The sequence below is a fragment of the Triticum urartu genome, chromosome 5A (assembly GCF_056163025.1).
Source record: "Triticum urartu cultivar PI428250 chromosome 5A, HENAU_Tu73, whole genome shotgun sequence".
Classification (NCBI taxonomy): Eukaryota; Viridiplantae; Streptophyta; class Magnoliopsida; order Poales; family Poaceae; genus Triticum; species Triticum urartu.
The window spans coordinates 465,039,949-465,055,005 of record NC_141877.1 but is presented as its reverse complement, the minus strand read 5'-3'; the positions used below and the strand labels follow the sequence as shown (position 1 = coordinate 465,055,005).

The following is a 15,057-nucleotide window of genomic DNA, read 5'->3' as shown; positions in this document are numbered from 1 at the left end:
ATGACATCTTTTGTCCTACCCTCCCGTGGCAGCGGGGTCCTATTGGAAACTAAGGGATATTGAGACATCCTTTTAATAGAGAACCGGAACAAAGCATTAGCACATAGTGAATACATGAACTCCTCAAACTATGGTCATCACCAGGAGTGGTCCCGATTATTGTCACTTCGGGGTTGCTGGATCATAACACATAGTAGGTGACTATAGACTTGCAAGATAGGATCAAGAACTCACATATATTGATGAAAACATAATAGGTTCAGATCTGAAATCATGGCACTCGGGCCCTAGTGACAAGCATTAAGCATAGCAAAGTCATAGCAACATCAATCTCAGAACATAGTGGATACTAGGGATCAAACCCTAACAAAACTAACCCGATTACATGATAAATCTCATCCAACCCATTACCGTCCAGCAAGCCTACGATGGAATTACTCACGCACGACGGTGAGCATCATGAAATTGGTGATGAAGGATGGTTGATGATGACGACGGCGACGAATCCCCCTCTCCGGAGCCCCGAACGGACTCCAGATCAGCCCTCCCGAGAGGTTTTAGGGCTTGGCGGCGGCTCCGTATCGTAAAACGCGATAATTTCTTCTCTCTGATTTTTCTCTCCAAAAGCAAATATATAGAGTTGGAGTTGGCGTCGGAGGGCATCCAGGGGGCCCACGAGGTAGGGGGCGCACCCTAGGGGGCGCCCCCACCTTCGTGGACAGGGTGTGGGCCCCCTGGTCTTTATCTTTGGCAAGGATTTTTTTATTATTTTTTCTAAGATGTTCCGTGGAGTTTCAGGTCATTCAGAGAATATTTGTTTTCTGCACATAAAACAACACCATGGCAATTCTGCTGAAAACAGTGTCAGTCCGGGTTAGTTTCATTCAAATCATACAAGTTAGAGTCCAAAACAAGGGCAAAAGTGTTTGAAAAAGTAGATACGACGGAGACGTATCATAACACATCGTGGCTGGCCAGATGATGATGGATACCATAATACCGAGAGGGCCCGGAGAGTATCTCTCCATTGTCGGAGGGTCAAATCTCATTCTTGAACTATCGAGTCCCCAGACATGCTTTTCCGATGTACCCGAAAGTTGCTGTTATAATCACTCTGTTACGGGTAATGTTTGACAACACCCAAGCAAATGTGTGTCATGAAGGTACTTGACATTCTCATGGTCTATGCACGTGAGTATACGTTAACACTTTCATGGTTATACTTATAACAAGGTGACGGTGTGACCTCTATATTATTTTGTTGGGTCTGTCCAATACCATTGTTCTATTGACAATGTGCTGCCATTGTTGCCGGCATCTTTGTTACTGTAATAATGCCCTATGATCAGTAAAATGGGGTCATCGTGCAACACATGAGCTAGCCTTAGAGGCTTGACTAGGGAACAATTTGGCGTTTATGTTTCCACATATACAAATGGGGTTTCCTCTGAATCACATATTCAATGACCACCACAGTTATAGCACAGAAATGTAAACATTATTTACAAACATGGCATACATACTTTGGCAATTGCTCAGCTCCCAACATTACTCTTGCAAAAACTATAATAACGGCGTACTGTATGCATGGGGCCTAAGTTTACTACAACAATTTATCGTGTAATGCTGGAACCAAAATTACCTTCATCCATAATCAGAAGGAGAAATCTATCATCATAAATAGCTTTGCCATATTGTTTCGCAGTAATATGCCCGCATCATAGCCTGGTCGCTTGGTTATGCACCGATTATCTTTAATTGTATAGATACAAATGAAATTTGTGAATGCAACGAACAAACTTTTGTTTATTATCATGTGGACCTCAAACAATTTAGAAATATAGAGTATACAAGATATTTCTTTAATTCCTAATTGATAGGCAGATTCTTTTTTTCCGAGAAACTTTGTTGGTATATGCTTTTGACCTTTGAGTCTAGGTGCCGTGTAAAACCCAGAAGTTATTATGAACTCTTGCGTGAAATATGAAAAATAAACTAAACAGACTGACATCACACCATTTAAAATGTTGTGTGTTGTATAATGTCATAACCACATGTGTTGGGACATAGCACCAAATATATAGTTGTGTCATTTTGACTAACCTTCCGGGCAACATTTGTTTTCTTTTTCTTTCGCAACTTTTTTCCTTTTCAAAATAGAGGCTTTCATTACACTTGATTTCTGCATCTTGTAACGCTAGAACAGTAAAATATCCCTATCGTCGCCCGTTTGCTCTTGAGTGCATAATTCTTGTATTTAATTCTAGAGATTTAAAACGATATTGTGAATACATCAGATACACTTCCCTTTATTGTCATGCGGACCTCTAATGCTTTGAAAATCTAGAGTGCACTAGATATGCATGAGGTAATTGCCATGGGGATTTGTTATAAAGGAGCTACTTTATTATTACCTCTTCTGACCTTTGCTTGAGATGAGGCGCAAAACCAAAAGCTATAATATGAAGTCTTACTCGAAACAACAAATCAATAAAATAAAAAGAGAGGCAGCACAATACTATACATCATCTACAAAGTTACATAGTAGTTTATAAAGCGTGATCATCACAATTGCAGCTCAATGCATGGGGCCTAAGTTCATTACAAAATTTATCATGTACTGCTGGAAATGATATTATCTTTGACCAAAATTCAGAACCAACAATTTTAGCATCGTAAATAGACTTGTCGTACTCATTTCGCCATAATATGCCAGCATCCTCGATCGATTGCTCGGTTGTATACTGATTATGTACTGAAATGATATTATCTTTGACCAAAATTGAGAAACAACAATCTAGCATCGTAAATAGCTTTGTCGTATCCATTTCGCAATAATATGCCAGCATCCTTGATCGATCGCTCGGTTGCGTACTGATTATGTACTGCTGGAAATGATATTATCTTTGACCAAAATTCAGGACCAATAATCTGGCATCGTAAATAGCTTTGTCGTATTCATTTAGCAATAATATGCCAGCATCCTCGATCGATCTTGGTTGCATACTGATTATCTTTAATTGCAAAGATTCAAGAGAAACTTTATTGATATACATGTTTGACATTTGTGTCTAGGTGAAGCGCAAATCCAATAGTGATTATGACCTCTTGTGAGGAATATGACAAATCGGTCAACTAGACTGACAATACATCGTCTAACAATTGAAAAAAAATCTAGAGTGTGGAAGATATTCTTTAATTACTAGTTGCTATATATATGCAGATTGGATTTTACCGAGAAACTTAATTGAGTACATGTTTGACCTTTGCGTCTAGTGAAGTGTAAAACCCAAAAGTGACTATGAACTCTTGCCTGAAATATGACAAATCGATCAAAGAGAATGACAACACATCGTCTAAAGAGTTGCACGCAGTTTATAACATGATCACCACCGTACCTATGCTTGGACATAGTACCGGCAACCGCCCGCCCAATCGCATCGTAACAAATACTGAAGTTGAAGCAAGTTGACACGCAACAATATAAACTACGATTGTCTGGAAGTTTTCTTTTCATAGAAAAAAGTAATTTTTGACATAGCCACATATTGACCAAGATGAAGCACCCACATTCACAAAAGAAGGTCTCCCCACATAGCTCTCTTTAAACCCAGGACCCAAGATTCATAAAACACAATCAATTCCCCAAAATCTATGGTATGTATGCAACTTGGAAATGATATTATCTTTGACCAAAATTCAGAACCAACAATCTAGCATCGTAAATAGCTTTGTCATACTCATTTCGCCATAATATGCCAGCATCCTCGATCGATCTCTCGGTTGTATACTGATTATGTACTGCTGGAAATGATATTATCTTTGACCAAAATTCAGAAACAACAATCTAGCATCGTAAATGGCTTTGTCGTATTCATTTCGCAATAATATGCCAGCATCCTTGATCGATCACTCGGTTGCGTACTGATTATGCACTGCTGGAAATGATATTATCTTTGACCAAAATTCAGGACCAACAATCTAGCATCGTAAATAGCTTTGTCGTATTCATTTCACAATAATATGCCAGCATCCTCGATCGATCGCTAGGTTGCGTACTGATTATCTTTAATTGCAAAGATTCAAGAGAAACTTTATTGATATACACGTTTGACCTTTGTGTCTAGGTGAAGCGCAAATCCAATAGTGGGTACGACCTCTTGCGCGAAATATGACAAATCGATCAACCGGATTGACAACACATCGTCTAAGAATTGAAAAAAAAAAAGATCTAGAGTGTGGAAGATATTCTTTAATTACTAGTTGCTATATGCAGATTGGATTTTTCCGAGAAACTTAATTGAGTACATGTTTGACCTTTGCGTCTAGTGAATCACAAAACCCAAAATCGACTATGAACTCTTGCGTGAAATATGACAAATCGATCAAACGGACTGACAACACGTCGTCTAAAAAGTTGCGCGCAGTTTATAACATGATCACCGCCTATGGTTGGACATAGTACCACCAACCGCCCGCCTAATCGCATCGTAACAAATACTGAAGTTGAAGCAAGTTGACATGCAACAATATAACATACGGTCGCCTGGAAGTTTTCTTTTCGTAGAAATTGTAATTTTTGACATAGCCACATTGACCAAGGTGAAGCACCCACATTCACAAAAAGAAGTTCTCCCCACAAAGCTCTCTTTAAAACCCAGGACCCAAGTTTCATAAAACACAATCAATTCCCAAAAATATATGGTATGTATGCAACTTGACAATATTAATAGGTAAGTAGAGGTGTTCATTTCGGGCTAATTAGTATCTGCGTCGTCGAAAAAAGCAACAAAGTTTGCTACACCATAGTAGCATGTCACGCGGAGAGATCGATGTACCGAAATGGGCGGAAACGAAACGATTTGGGCGCAAAAACGTGTAGTGGAGAAACAAAGCTAAAAGTGGCAACTCAATTGTGCAGTTGTGTTTCACCTGCCCCCCTCCCCGTGGAGAGACCAGAGAGAGCTAGCCATGGTTTTTTTTGTTGTTGTTGCGGGGGGTGGTTAAAGCAAAGCAAAGAAGGGAGAGGAAGAGAGGGAGAAAAGCGGGGTGTTTGCAAGCGCGCCATTAGTTGCAAGAGGGCATGGAGCCGAACAGAAAGTCTGTTTCGCCATTAATGGCCTCTCAGCCCTTCTGGAACCCATAGACGACCCACAGTCAGACCCACACACAAGACACAAGCAAGCAAAAGGAGATACTACATGTAGACAAGAGCGTCATTAGAGAGAGGCGAAGGGGGGAGGAGAACTGGTAGTGGTTTGTTGGCAAAGCAGTGGCTAGCTAGGCTCCAAGGCGCCATCACGAGCTAGACTCCCCGGATAGATAGAGAGATAGAGAGATAGATAGATCGACCGAGGTCATGCCGGGCGCCCGGCCGGCTGCGGGGTAGTTTGCTGGTGCGGAGAAGATAGCTTGCTAGGTGTAGATAGATAGAGAGGTGGTGCCTTGGCAGCTAGCCCCCCCTAGAGTCAAACCCAGCCGTATTTAGGTCTCGGCCCGGCCGGAGATATACATACGTAGACGCAGACACAGAGAAAGAAAGAGAGAGAGAGAGGAAGCTGTAGCCCCCTCCCTGTGTGCGTGTGTTTCTTCCGTCGTCGGCGGCGTCTGTCTCCCTCGAGATGATGATGCGTGAAGGCCAGGGACAGCAGCAACAGCAGGAGATCATCACCCAGCAACATCAGCAACAGCAACAGCCGCTGGAGATGGACATCACCTTCGGGATGAGCAGCCATCAACATCACCATGCCCCTCCCTCCTCGTCCTCCTCCTCCTCCATGCACGCCGCCGCCGCGAGCTTCATGTACGGTTCTCAATTCACTTGAATCCAATTCAATTTTTAATTTGCTTCCCCCGTCTGTTCTCGCGTGCCTTTGATCTATTCGTTTTGATCTGGAATTCGATTGAATTTTATGTTTTCCAAGTTTTCTCTGATTCTTTCTTCACTTGTTCTTTAATTTGCTTGTTGATTTGTGTGGTTCTTGTACATAATTGATGATCTTGCCCGTCTTAATTGGTTTCCATCTTTGTTTCTTTCCTTTTGTTTCCTGATAAACATGAAGTATGATAGAAAGGCTAGGGAACCTGTCTTCTTCTACTGAATTTTTTCATCCATGTCCATTCGCTCCGCCTTTCTTTGCCAATGTAAACTCGGAAAGTCAAGTGATGATTCTTAGATTAGTCACATGCATGGTTGTGATATGACAGATCCGAGTACTTTGACAAATTTATCGCTTCTTTATTTCATTGTATTTTACTCCAAGAGGAGGAGAAATTCTAGACGATGCGCGAAACAAGTTTCGGTTCTAAATCGGCGCCTCTTTTCAATATTTCGGTGCAGATAGTTGAATTGTTGCGTTCTCATAATTGGTGCCGGATCGCTGAATTGTCAGGGCTTGTTAATTCGGTTCAGATAGTTGAATTGTTGTGGAAATTAACAACCCACTAGTCTTCCCTTTGGACATTAGGTACACTAATTAGCACTAATTGTTTTCCAAATGACAACAAGAACACTTGCAATTAATTAATTGGTTAGGACAAAATATTATTTATACATAGTACTAAGTGCCAAACATACATACACTCTATACATGCACTAGCAATACATACATCTAGTAGTATGCACTACCAGTCCATGCATAATTTTCAATGAGCATATCTTGCACACAAGAAATTCCGGGGCCAGCCATGCCATGCAAGCACATTTCCTGGGCTGCCAAATAAATGCCGCCTGCTACTCCTACTAGTGGTAGTGCTGCAAGGCTAGAGAAGATTCCACAACACCCTCCAGTTCCCACTCCTCCTGCGGCGCGCGCAGAGCGGAGAGGAGGAGGGGCTGGAGTTGGACCAGGCCACAATAATAGCATCACACATTCATAGGCTAGCTCATGGCAGCAGCGCGCGCGCATGATTTCATGATGATGTGCGTGTGGTTACTAGCTGGTTCCTCAAACCCCGTGCTTGCATGCATGCATGCTTCAGCTCATCGATCACCTGTTTCTTTTCACCGCCCATATTACTGAATACTGATATATATTCTTATGAGTTTGTGTTGCACCACAACCATGCATGCAGGAGCGGCAAGGAGGCATCAGGCGCGTATGACCAACTGGGGGAGCTGGACCAGGCCCTGTTCATGTACCTCGACCACGGCCACGCCTCCACGCAGCAGGAGCAGCGCCGTAAGTGCACGCACGAAATCTTTGCGGGAAAACGGGGTCAATTTCAGTTTCTTTTTGCAGTTTTGCAGGGGTTAAATGCAGGTGTTTTTCGTGTAGTGTTATGATGATGAAGTGACGGTTAAAGTTGATTGGCGCTTTCTTAATTTGTGCGCTTAATCGGGAGCGGTAGTTAATGGGGGGGGGGGGGGGGGGGGGCGGTGTAGGTAAGGCTCAGAAACTGATGTGTCAACTTTGGCACATCACATATACAATAAGTATATTCCATGAAAAAGAAAAGGACTTTGGCGCATATAGGAAGAGGAATATAGATGTGATGGGTGTGGACTGTAGAGAGACAGAGATGCCGCCCAGCGATTAGCTCTGATCTGGTGCATGCAGAAAGGCGCATGCATCTTTTTCCGGAGTTTTAGGGAAGACGATCGTATGGCCGGCCGGCCGGCCTGCGGCAGATTCTCAGGCAGGTACCCCATTTTGACCAGGATCGATCTGCCGCTGCAAATCTGCGGTGCCCGGCCTGCCATCGGCGAGGACCATGTGGTGTGCTGTGGAGAGAATCCCTCCAAGAACACATATGCTTTGCTTTGCTCGCTTGCTCAAAGTCGTCCATGGAACCCAACAAAACTCTCTCTCATCTCCCCTTTCTCTCTCCTCCTTTGCGGTTTGGGCGGTCGGACCGTGAGTGCGACATGTAACAGACGCCGCTCAATCATTTCGCGGCGAGCGCGGGCCGCGACGGGGCTGCCGCATGCCGCATGTGGCCGCGGCAGCGGGGCGCAGACACATGCACGCAGAGGGGGTGATCTCCGCCTCCGGACTCTACCACCACCGCTGCGCCTGCAATGGCGTGCGTCCGCATCTGTGGCGTTTGTTTGACCCGATCCGAGCCCTATCCACTCCCCGGCCCGCTTCTCTTCCGGTTCGGGCGCAGGACAGCAGCATGCATGCCTAAGCTGTGCCTGTGCGCATCCCTCCTGCCCCGGCCCCGCTCCGCTGCCCCGTATCTCCCCGTACCCCAGTGCCCAGCCCAGCTTTCTCGTGTGTCGCGCGCCAGGACGGCCGGCCAGACCACCAGCTCGTACCGCCAGAGCGCCACTGCCAGTGCCAGCGATCTCGCTGCCGCTGTACGCGCCTGCCATGATTATTTTGTTCCTGTCCGCACGAGAACGTACGACAGCAACCTCCACAGCTCCAGTGGCGGGCGAGCGACCTCCTGTATATGTGAAGCATCAACCTCTAGCTAGCTAGCAAGCTCGGTTCCTTCCATCAGCTCACTCATTTGCCCCTCTCTTCATCTTGTTCATGGATGCAGAGACCCTCAACATCTTCCCCTCCCAGCCGATGCATGTGGAGCCATCACCAAAGGTACGTAATACGCCACAACTCCATCCATCTCACATCCTATTACCTGCTCATGATTGATTTTGTTGTTGATGTTTGGCCCCTTGTTTAACATCCTTTTGTCGTTGTGGTTGTGGTGTGATTGGCGTGCAGGGGGAGCTTGGCCTAGTCCTGTCGCCAGCGCCCGTGGGGTCGAAGATGCCGTCGCCGGACCACCATCACCACCACCAGCAGCAGCAGGCGGCCGCGGCGGCCATGGAGGAGTTGGCGGCGGGGAGCAGGAGGCAGCAGCAGGAGCACCACCTCCACCTGCAGCACCAGCAACAACAACCCGCCTTCGCCACCGCCGAGTCCGCAGGGGTCAGCAACAACAAGGATGTCAAGCCGCTGACAAAGGTGAGTCTGACCGTGGGAGAGCAGCTACACTATCAGTTAACCTCACCTAATTAACTAACCCAACTGTCTGTAGCTAGCCAGATTTGTTGTTAATTCGGCTGCCGGCCCCGTGTCATATTGTTGTTTTAATTGACTGACGATATATGTTAATATGTTATTGATCTCCTTTGGCGTGGTTGCAGAAGGAGCACAAGAGGGGCTTATCCACCGGCGAACGCGACCCAAAAGTAACAACTAACTAAACTTGTTCCTTCATGAAAAATCAAAGCATAGGGAGTGCTACTAGCTAGTGTTTCTTTCTGTAGTTGTGTTGGACATGCAACTCAATTTCTGGTAATTGACGAAATGCAGACGCTGAGGAGGCTAGCCCAGAACAGGGAGGCGGCAAGGAAGAGCAGGCTGAGGAAGAAGGTGAGTGAGTCAAGGAACAGTTTTATAACACCCAAATGGCAAGAACACGAGTGGCAGAAAAGGCAAAATATTTATGCTAGTATACTAGATGAAAAACGAACCTTAATTAGTTAACATTCCAATTCTTCTCTCTATGATCAATGCCGGCCTCATTTTGCACAATGCTGATTAATTACTGTTAAATTTCTCTATTCAACAGGCCTATATCCAGCAGCTCGAGTCCAGCAGGATCAGGCTGGCTCAGATCGAGCAAGAACTCCACAGCGCAAGAGCTCAGGTACGTTTGTTTGCAAGGAAAATCAAAGCCGATCTCTCCTCACTTTCTGCCCAATCTGTACGCACATTCATGTGTGTATGTGTGCACAGGGAGTGCTCTACCCCGGCAGCAGCCTCCTCGCCGAGCAAGGCATCGCCGGAAAAGGTCTCGGCGGCATCGACGGCCTCAGCTCAGGTACCCCACGCATCCATCCATCCCCATCTCCATCTTGATCAATCCAGAACTTCAGATGCATGTCGTCGCGCTACTACTAATTCGCGCGAAACAATTGGCCAGCAGAGGCGGCGATGTTCGACGTGGAGTACGCGCGGTGGCAGGAGGAGCACAACCGGCTGATGTACGAGCTGCGGGCGGCGCTGCAGCAGCACCTGCCGGAGGGGGAGCTGCAGATGTACGTGGAGAGCTGCCTGGCGCACCACGACGAGGTGCTGGCCATCAAGGACGCCGTCATCAAGGGCGACGTCTTCCACCTCATCTCCGGCGTCTGGAGGAGCCCCGCCGAGCGCTGCTTCCTCTGGCTCGGCGGCTTCCGCCCCTCCGAGGTCATCAAGGTACTCGTCTCTCTCTTCACATGGCGCGCGTTTCTTTCTTCAGATCGGATTAGCCCTAGCCCTAGATCTAGCTAGTGTCGGTCGCAGTCACCACCTCGGTTTGCAGCATCTCTTGCCGGCCTAACATCATGGCGTGAATTTCCTTGCTTTCTGTGGAAACATAAATAAGACATATTAAAGTGGGTGTCCTTCTCAACATCTGAAAAATGTTTATCTGTAATTTTCTGGAACCAAAAATACTTTGTTCTTAGACCACCTATGAATATGATGTGTGGTTGCAAGGACGCACATAGTACACACCATAGTTAAATCCTCCCATAGTACCTCAGTTTTCATTGAGTTCGCTAGCTAGCTACAAAGGTTTATTTTGAACACGTATAATTGTACCAAATCCCTTGCTTAAAAAAGAAGTATAGTTCACTGAAACCATCGTACCATTTTAATTTTTTTCTAATTGAGATACATTTTGCTTTCTATTTAAGGTAAAAAAGGCAAATGGTTTCAGTTCAACTAAAAAAGGCAAGGGATTTGAACTTTTGTCAAATAGTAATTCAGGAATAACAGCATCTTTGAACGCTGACCATTTAAATTTAGAACCAAATGAGCCATTTTGACCATTTAATCCTTGTATGATTATATAAAATTTGGTTATAAAAATATTTGAGATATTTTTTGTTATGAATCTAATGGTACAAATTAAGAAAAAAGAAAACAACATCCTATATATTCGTAAATAGCTACATACAACCCTCTACCAAATTTTTTTAAGCATGCATGCAGTCATGCCACATCAGCACCTATGCATGTTAATCAAAAATCATAAGTTACATTTGTTTCCATGCAATCCACCACCTAATTTTTCAAGCATGTCCCTACATCAGCACATATGCATGGCAATCATAAGTTACACTTTTTTGTTTAACCATACCACATTAGCAAGCCTTGCATGTCACTCATAAATTATATATTTTTAATTAATTTTATTATTGCCATATACGGTATATGTGTTAGATACTTGGAGCATAATTTCGCAGTTCGTGGTTCACATTTTTTATACAGAAAATGATATTCTGCTAACTTAATGTGAATCAAGAACACTCTTGCATTTGTTTTAGTTTTTTCCAGCACCTATTAATACAATTATTTTAACAATGTTCCCGTGGCAATGACATCTAGTATTATTAATTAGTGGTCAAATATAGAGAGGTTTTCATACACGCTTCCTAGGAAAATCATGTACTCGTACCTTTTTTTTTGCGGGAATTATGAGCGTACTCTTTACTTGGAACAAAGGCAGTGCATGTTTGTTCAAGTTCTTCTACCTTTCTGGCTTTGCTCATTCTCAATTGTTACAAAATTTTATAGAACTTCACCACCCAATTAAATCTTCAAATCACTGAGTTTGAAAAGATGGTCTGAAATGTGGGCAAATTTATTTATTTGCAAAATATTTGAGTGATTTACCATAAAAATAGATGAACATTAGTGTGATTGGAGAGTTGCAGTGGAGATGCATGAGTCAATCTAATTCTTGTTTCATGAGGGGGAAAAATACTACTCCAGGTTTTTGCTGAAATTTTTCTATAAGTTATGGCCTATACTTAGCAGGTGTTTGATAAGATTTGCGACATGCATGCATACACCAAAACCAAACGCTGCATATGTTTTAGAGAGACCACGTGACACATGTGGTAAGCAATTCAAACAATTCCCAAAAAAAAAAACATGTCTGAGAGAGACTTGGTCGTGTAGGTAGGTATAGAGCTAGCCATGCATGCATGTCTCGCGGCATTCAAGTCGTGCAAGAGGAGTCGGTACTCGGTATGGTGAACTCGCCTTGCCTGCATAGTCCATCATCATGCGCATTTCGGCGCCGGGTGACGCGAGCCTGCAAGAATCCTCTCGTTTTCAGCAGCTAGGGGCCTAGGTAAGGGGGAGGGAACCTGCCATGGATCCGGGCCGGCCGGGCGATTCCCTCCCGCCGCGCGCATTGAAGAGCTTAGCCAGCCGGCCCTCGATCCCCGCTGCGCCGCGCATGCAGGCATGCCCCGCCGTCTCCGCGGCGCGTGCGGCGGGCACGATCGATGGCTCGCGACGCACTCTGGGGCAGTATTAAATGGCGTCTCCTTCTGTGCTTCCTCCTGTTTGTGGAAATGCCATGCATATCGACTCGATCTAACTGTAACTGAATTATTCTCTTATGCTGATCGATCTCTTATCTTGATTTAATTCGGGTGGTGGTGGTGGCAGATGGTGCTTTCGCACGTGGACCCGCTGACGGAGCAGCAGATCGTGGCGGTGTACGGGCTGCAGCAGTCGGCGGTGCAGACGGAGGAGGCGCTGAGCCAGGGCCTGGACACCCTCTACCAGGCGCTCTCCGACACCGTCGTCTCCGACGCGCTCACCTGCTGCTCCACCCCCAACGTCTCCAACTACATGGGCCAGATGGGCCTCGCCGTCCACAAGCTCACCACCCTCGAAGGCTTCGTCAGACAGGTCACCATCGCTTTCCATCACTCTTCATATTACTTTGCATTTCATGTCGCTCTAGTGTTTCTGTTAGAGCTGCGTGCGACCCATCCATCGATCGAGTCAAATATACATACATATTCCTTGATTAGTTGACAGGGTACAACCTATGGTTCACCTAATTAATTTAGATCGGTCGAGACTGCGTTTGATTAGATTAATTAGTCAGCGTGCAGGCGGCTAGATTATACTATCACTGACAGTCCAGATGCATGTATATATATGTGTGTGTATGGATTAGGTTCCGAACTTTAGAAAAGCACCCGACTGTCGCCATCCCGAAAATGGACACTGAGGTAGTAGTTAGGATCGACACGAGTGATTAGCTAACAAACACTAGTAGGATCTACTAGCTAATTAGTTCACCGACCTCTTGATTTCCTTGTTGGGTATAGTAGGTGCACGCATTGTTTAGGCCGCCCTTCACCTGCTCTCTCATGGATTCCACAAACAGAACCACACGCATCATATGATATGCTTACTGTTAATTAAGGCCACCTGCCGTCGCATGTACACATACTGTAATTAATCAACTGCTGCTGGCTGATCCTGGCGTGACGATGGCAGAACGTCAAATGCTGATATGAGAACTAAGCTACTGTCAACTCATCAGTAATATGTATGCCTTGCTTCTGCATGTGCCGTTTGTGTATGCTTTGATCTGGCACTGATGATCGTCGTTGTTTCATGGATGGGTGCAGGCGGAGAAGCTGAGGCAGCAGATGCTCCACCGGCTGCACCAGGTGCTGACGGCGCGGCAGATGGCGCGGTCGCTGCTAGCCGTCTCCGACTACTTCCACCGCCTCCGCGTGCTCAGCTCCTTCTGGGTCAACCGCAACAGGATGGCGCCGCAGGACCAGCAGCTGGAGGCCGCCCCTCACACCTAAGCTCTTAATCTCACCGATCCACCACCATGCGTGCGTGCATCTCGCTGATATCCTATGCATGCATGCGTGCGTGCGTGCGTGCATGTCTCCGAGAAAGTTGAAGGAAGCGCGCGGTGACCGTGCAAGCTTTATATTAGCAGTGGAGAGGGGGAGGCAGCGTACCAGACCTGAATGATAACCCTCTAACAAAGAATGTCCTACCGTGTGTCTTGGATTTGGATTAATTAGTAGCTAGATAGTATGGTCCATCGACTCATGTACTCGTGGCTGATCGACCTGAATTGATTAGCTTGTCTTGCCTCCGGTTGAATGTGGTTCGACTCTCCATCATATCCAGCGTTTACCGGTTCGTTGTCGGTGTGGCACGAGTGAGATTTCTCGTGGACTATGTACTCACATTCTTGCAGGCGCCATCATGGAGCTCGGGTACCTTCGGGCTGCACCGTCAGCGTCATCGGGCAAGCTTGGACCCTGGCTCAAAGCTTCTTGGGCTCTAACGTGGGACGCTCTAGTTTGCCTCCAACCTTTTACACGTGATCTGTTTGTCACCTTTCTCGGTCCTTGTTGTTCGCAAGCAGGATGGGTGCTCCTCCGTCCGGAGCAAGAGGGAGGTGGGCACTCTCCGTTGACATGCATCTTCATGTGTGCGGTGCGATGATGTCCGGTGCTTTTCCACGGAGACGTGGTTTCTCTCTTGTCAGTAGTCTCGAGTGCTTCTTTTTGGGGTGCGACTGTGCTCATGCTCGACATCGAGTTGGCGGCTTCCGGTGGGGCACATGTGCTTTGCTTTGTGTGTGTGTTACTTCCTTCGTCCGAAAAGCTCGGGACAACCTTATATCAGGGATACTAAGGTTTCCACAGTTTCCGCGTCCAATTAAACAACGACTAGCAAATAATGCAAAGTAACGTAAAACAGGAAAATATATGCTAGTGATTCGTGCATCGGAAACCTTCCTAGTTTCTCCTACAGTGATAGTATTAATAAACCCAGCCACATCATCATAATGTGGTTCTTCTGTCTTGCCTTCAAAAGGGACTAAATAAATCCGACAGAAATCATAAAGTGACATCTCCTTATGCTCATCATATAAATGAAACTCCACCGTAGGTGGTGAGTTCATAGAATGAAATAAAAGTTTTGCACAAAAGTATTTGTTAGTAAGAGATACTTATCGCATTGGTCGTGGAGGAAAGCGGTGAGGCCTGCATTGTGAGCCAATTCATGAAAATCTTCATAGATACCGGCTGCTCTCAAGAAATCATCAGAAGGCCATTCACACGCCCGAATCTCCGCGGTGCGCGGCAAATTATACTTAGGCTTCGGTGCCTTTTCCTTCGAGCTTTGGCTCGATGAGCCCCTCAAAAATCTCTTCATTATTTTTCTGAAATAATCTGAAATTCTTAGTAACTTCAAATAAAAATGAACCAACTTAAATAATATTGATAGCAACTACTCCTACAAGTGCTTAGAGCCTATATCAAGCATT

The 15,057-nt window shown here is 45.5% G+C and overlaps 1 protein-coding gene across 2 annotated transcripts; it reads left to right on the top strand.

The window, feature by feature from the left end:
- Positions 1-5,019: 5,019 nt before the first annotated feature.
- Positions 5,020-13,900, top strand: LOC125509771 (transcription factor TGA2). 2 transcript variants are annotated; one of them, XM_048674804.2, is made up of 11 exons: positions 5,020-5,803; positions 7,075-7,181; positions 8,491-8,543; positions 8,673-8,915; positions 9,098-9,142; positions 9,267-9,326; positions 9,526-9,603; positions 9,693-9,777; positions 9,880-10,154; positions 12,405-12,650; positions 13,385-13,900. In XM_048674804.2, exons 1-11 carry the CDS (start codon positions 5,622-5,624, stop codon positions 13,568-13,570), a joined length of 1,560 nt encoding a protein of 519 aa, XP_048530761.1. In that variant the 5' UTR covers positions 5,020-5,621; the 3' UTR covers positions 13,571-13,900. The 2 variants fall into 2 exon arrangements, with proteins under 2 accessions (XP_048530761.1, XP_048530762.1); XM_048674805.2 differs by having other exon boundaries at positions 5,022-5,803; positions 9,883-10,154.
- Positions 13,901-15,057: the final 1,157 nt, after the last annotated feature.

What these genes read in the sequence shown, in the direction of transcription:
- LOC125509771 (XM_048674804.2), top strand. Translation starts at nt 5,622, where the DNA reads ATGATGATGCGTGAAGGCCAGGGACAGCAGCAACAGCAGGAGATCATC. An exon ending in CATCGACGGCCTCAGCTCAG is followed by an intron (nt 9,778 to 9,879) that starts GTACCCCACGCA and finishes ACAATTGGCCAG; the next exon opens with CAGAGGCGGCGATGTTCGAC. An exon ending in TCGAAGGCTTCGTCAGACAG is followed by an intron (nt 12,651 to 13,384) that starts GTCACCATCGCT and finishes GGATGGGTGCAG; the next exon opens with GCGGAGAAGCTGAGGCAGCA.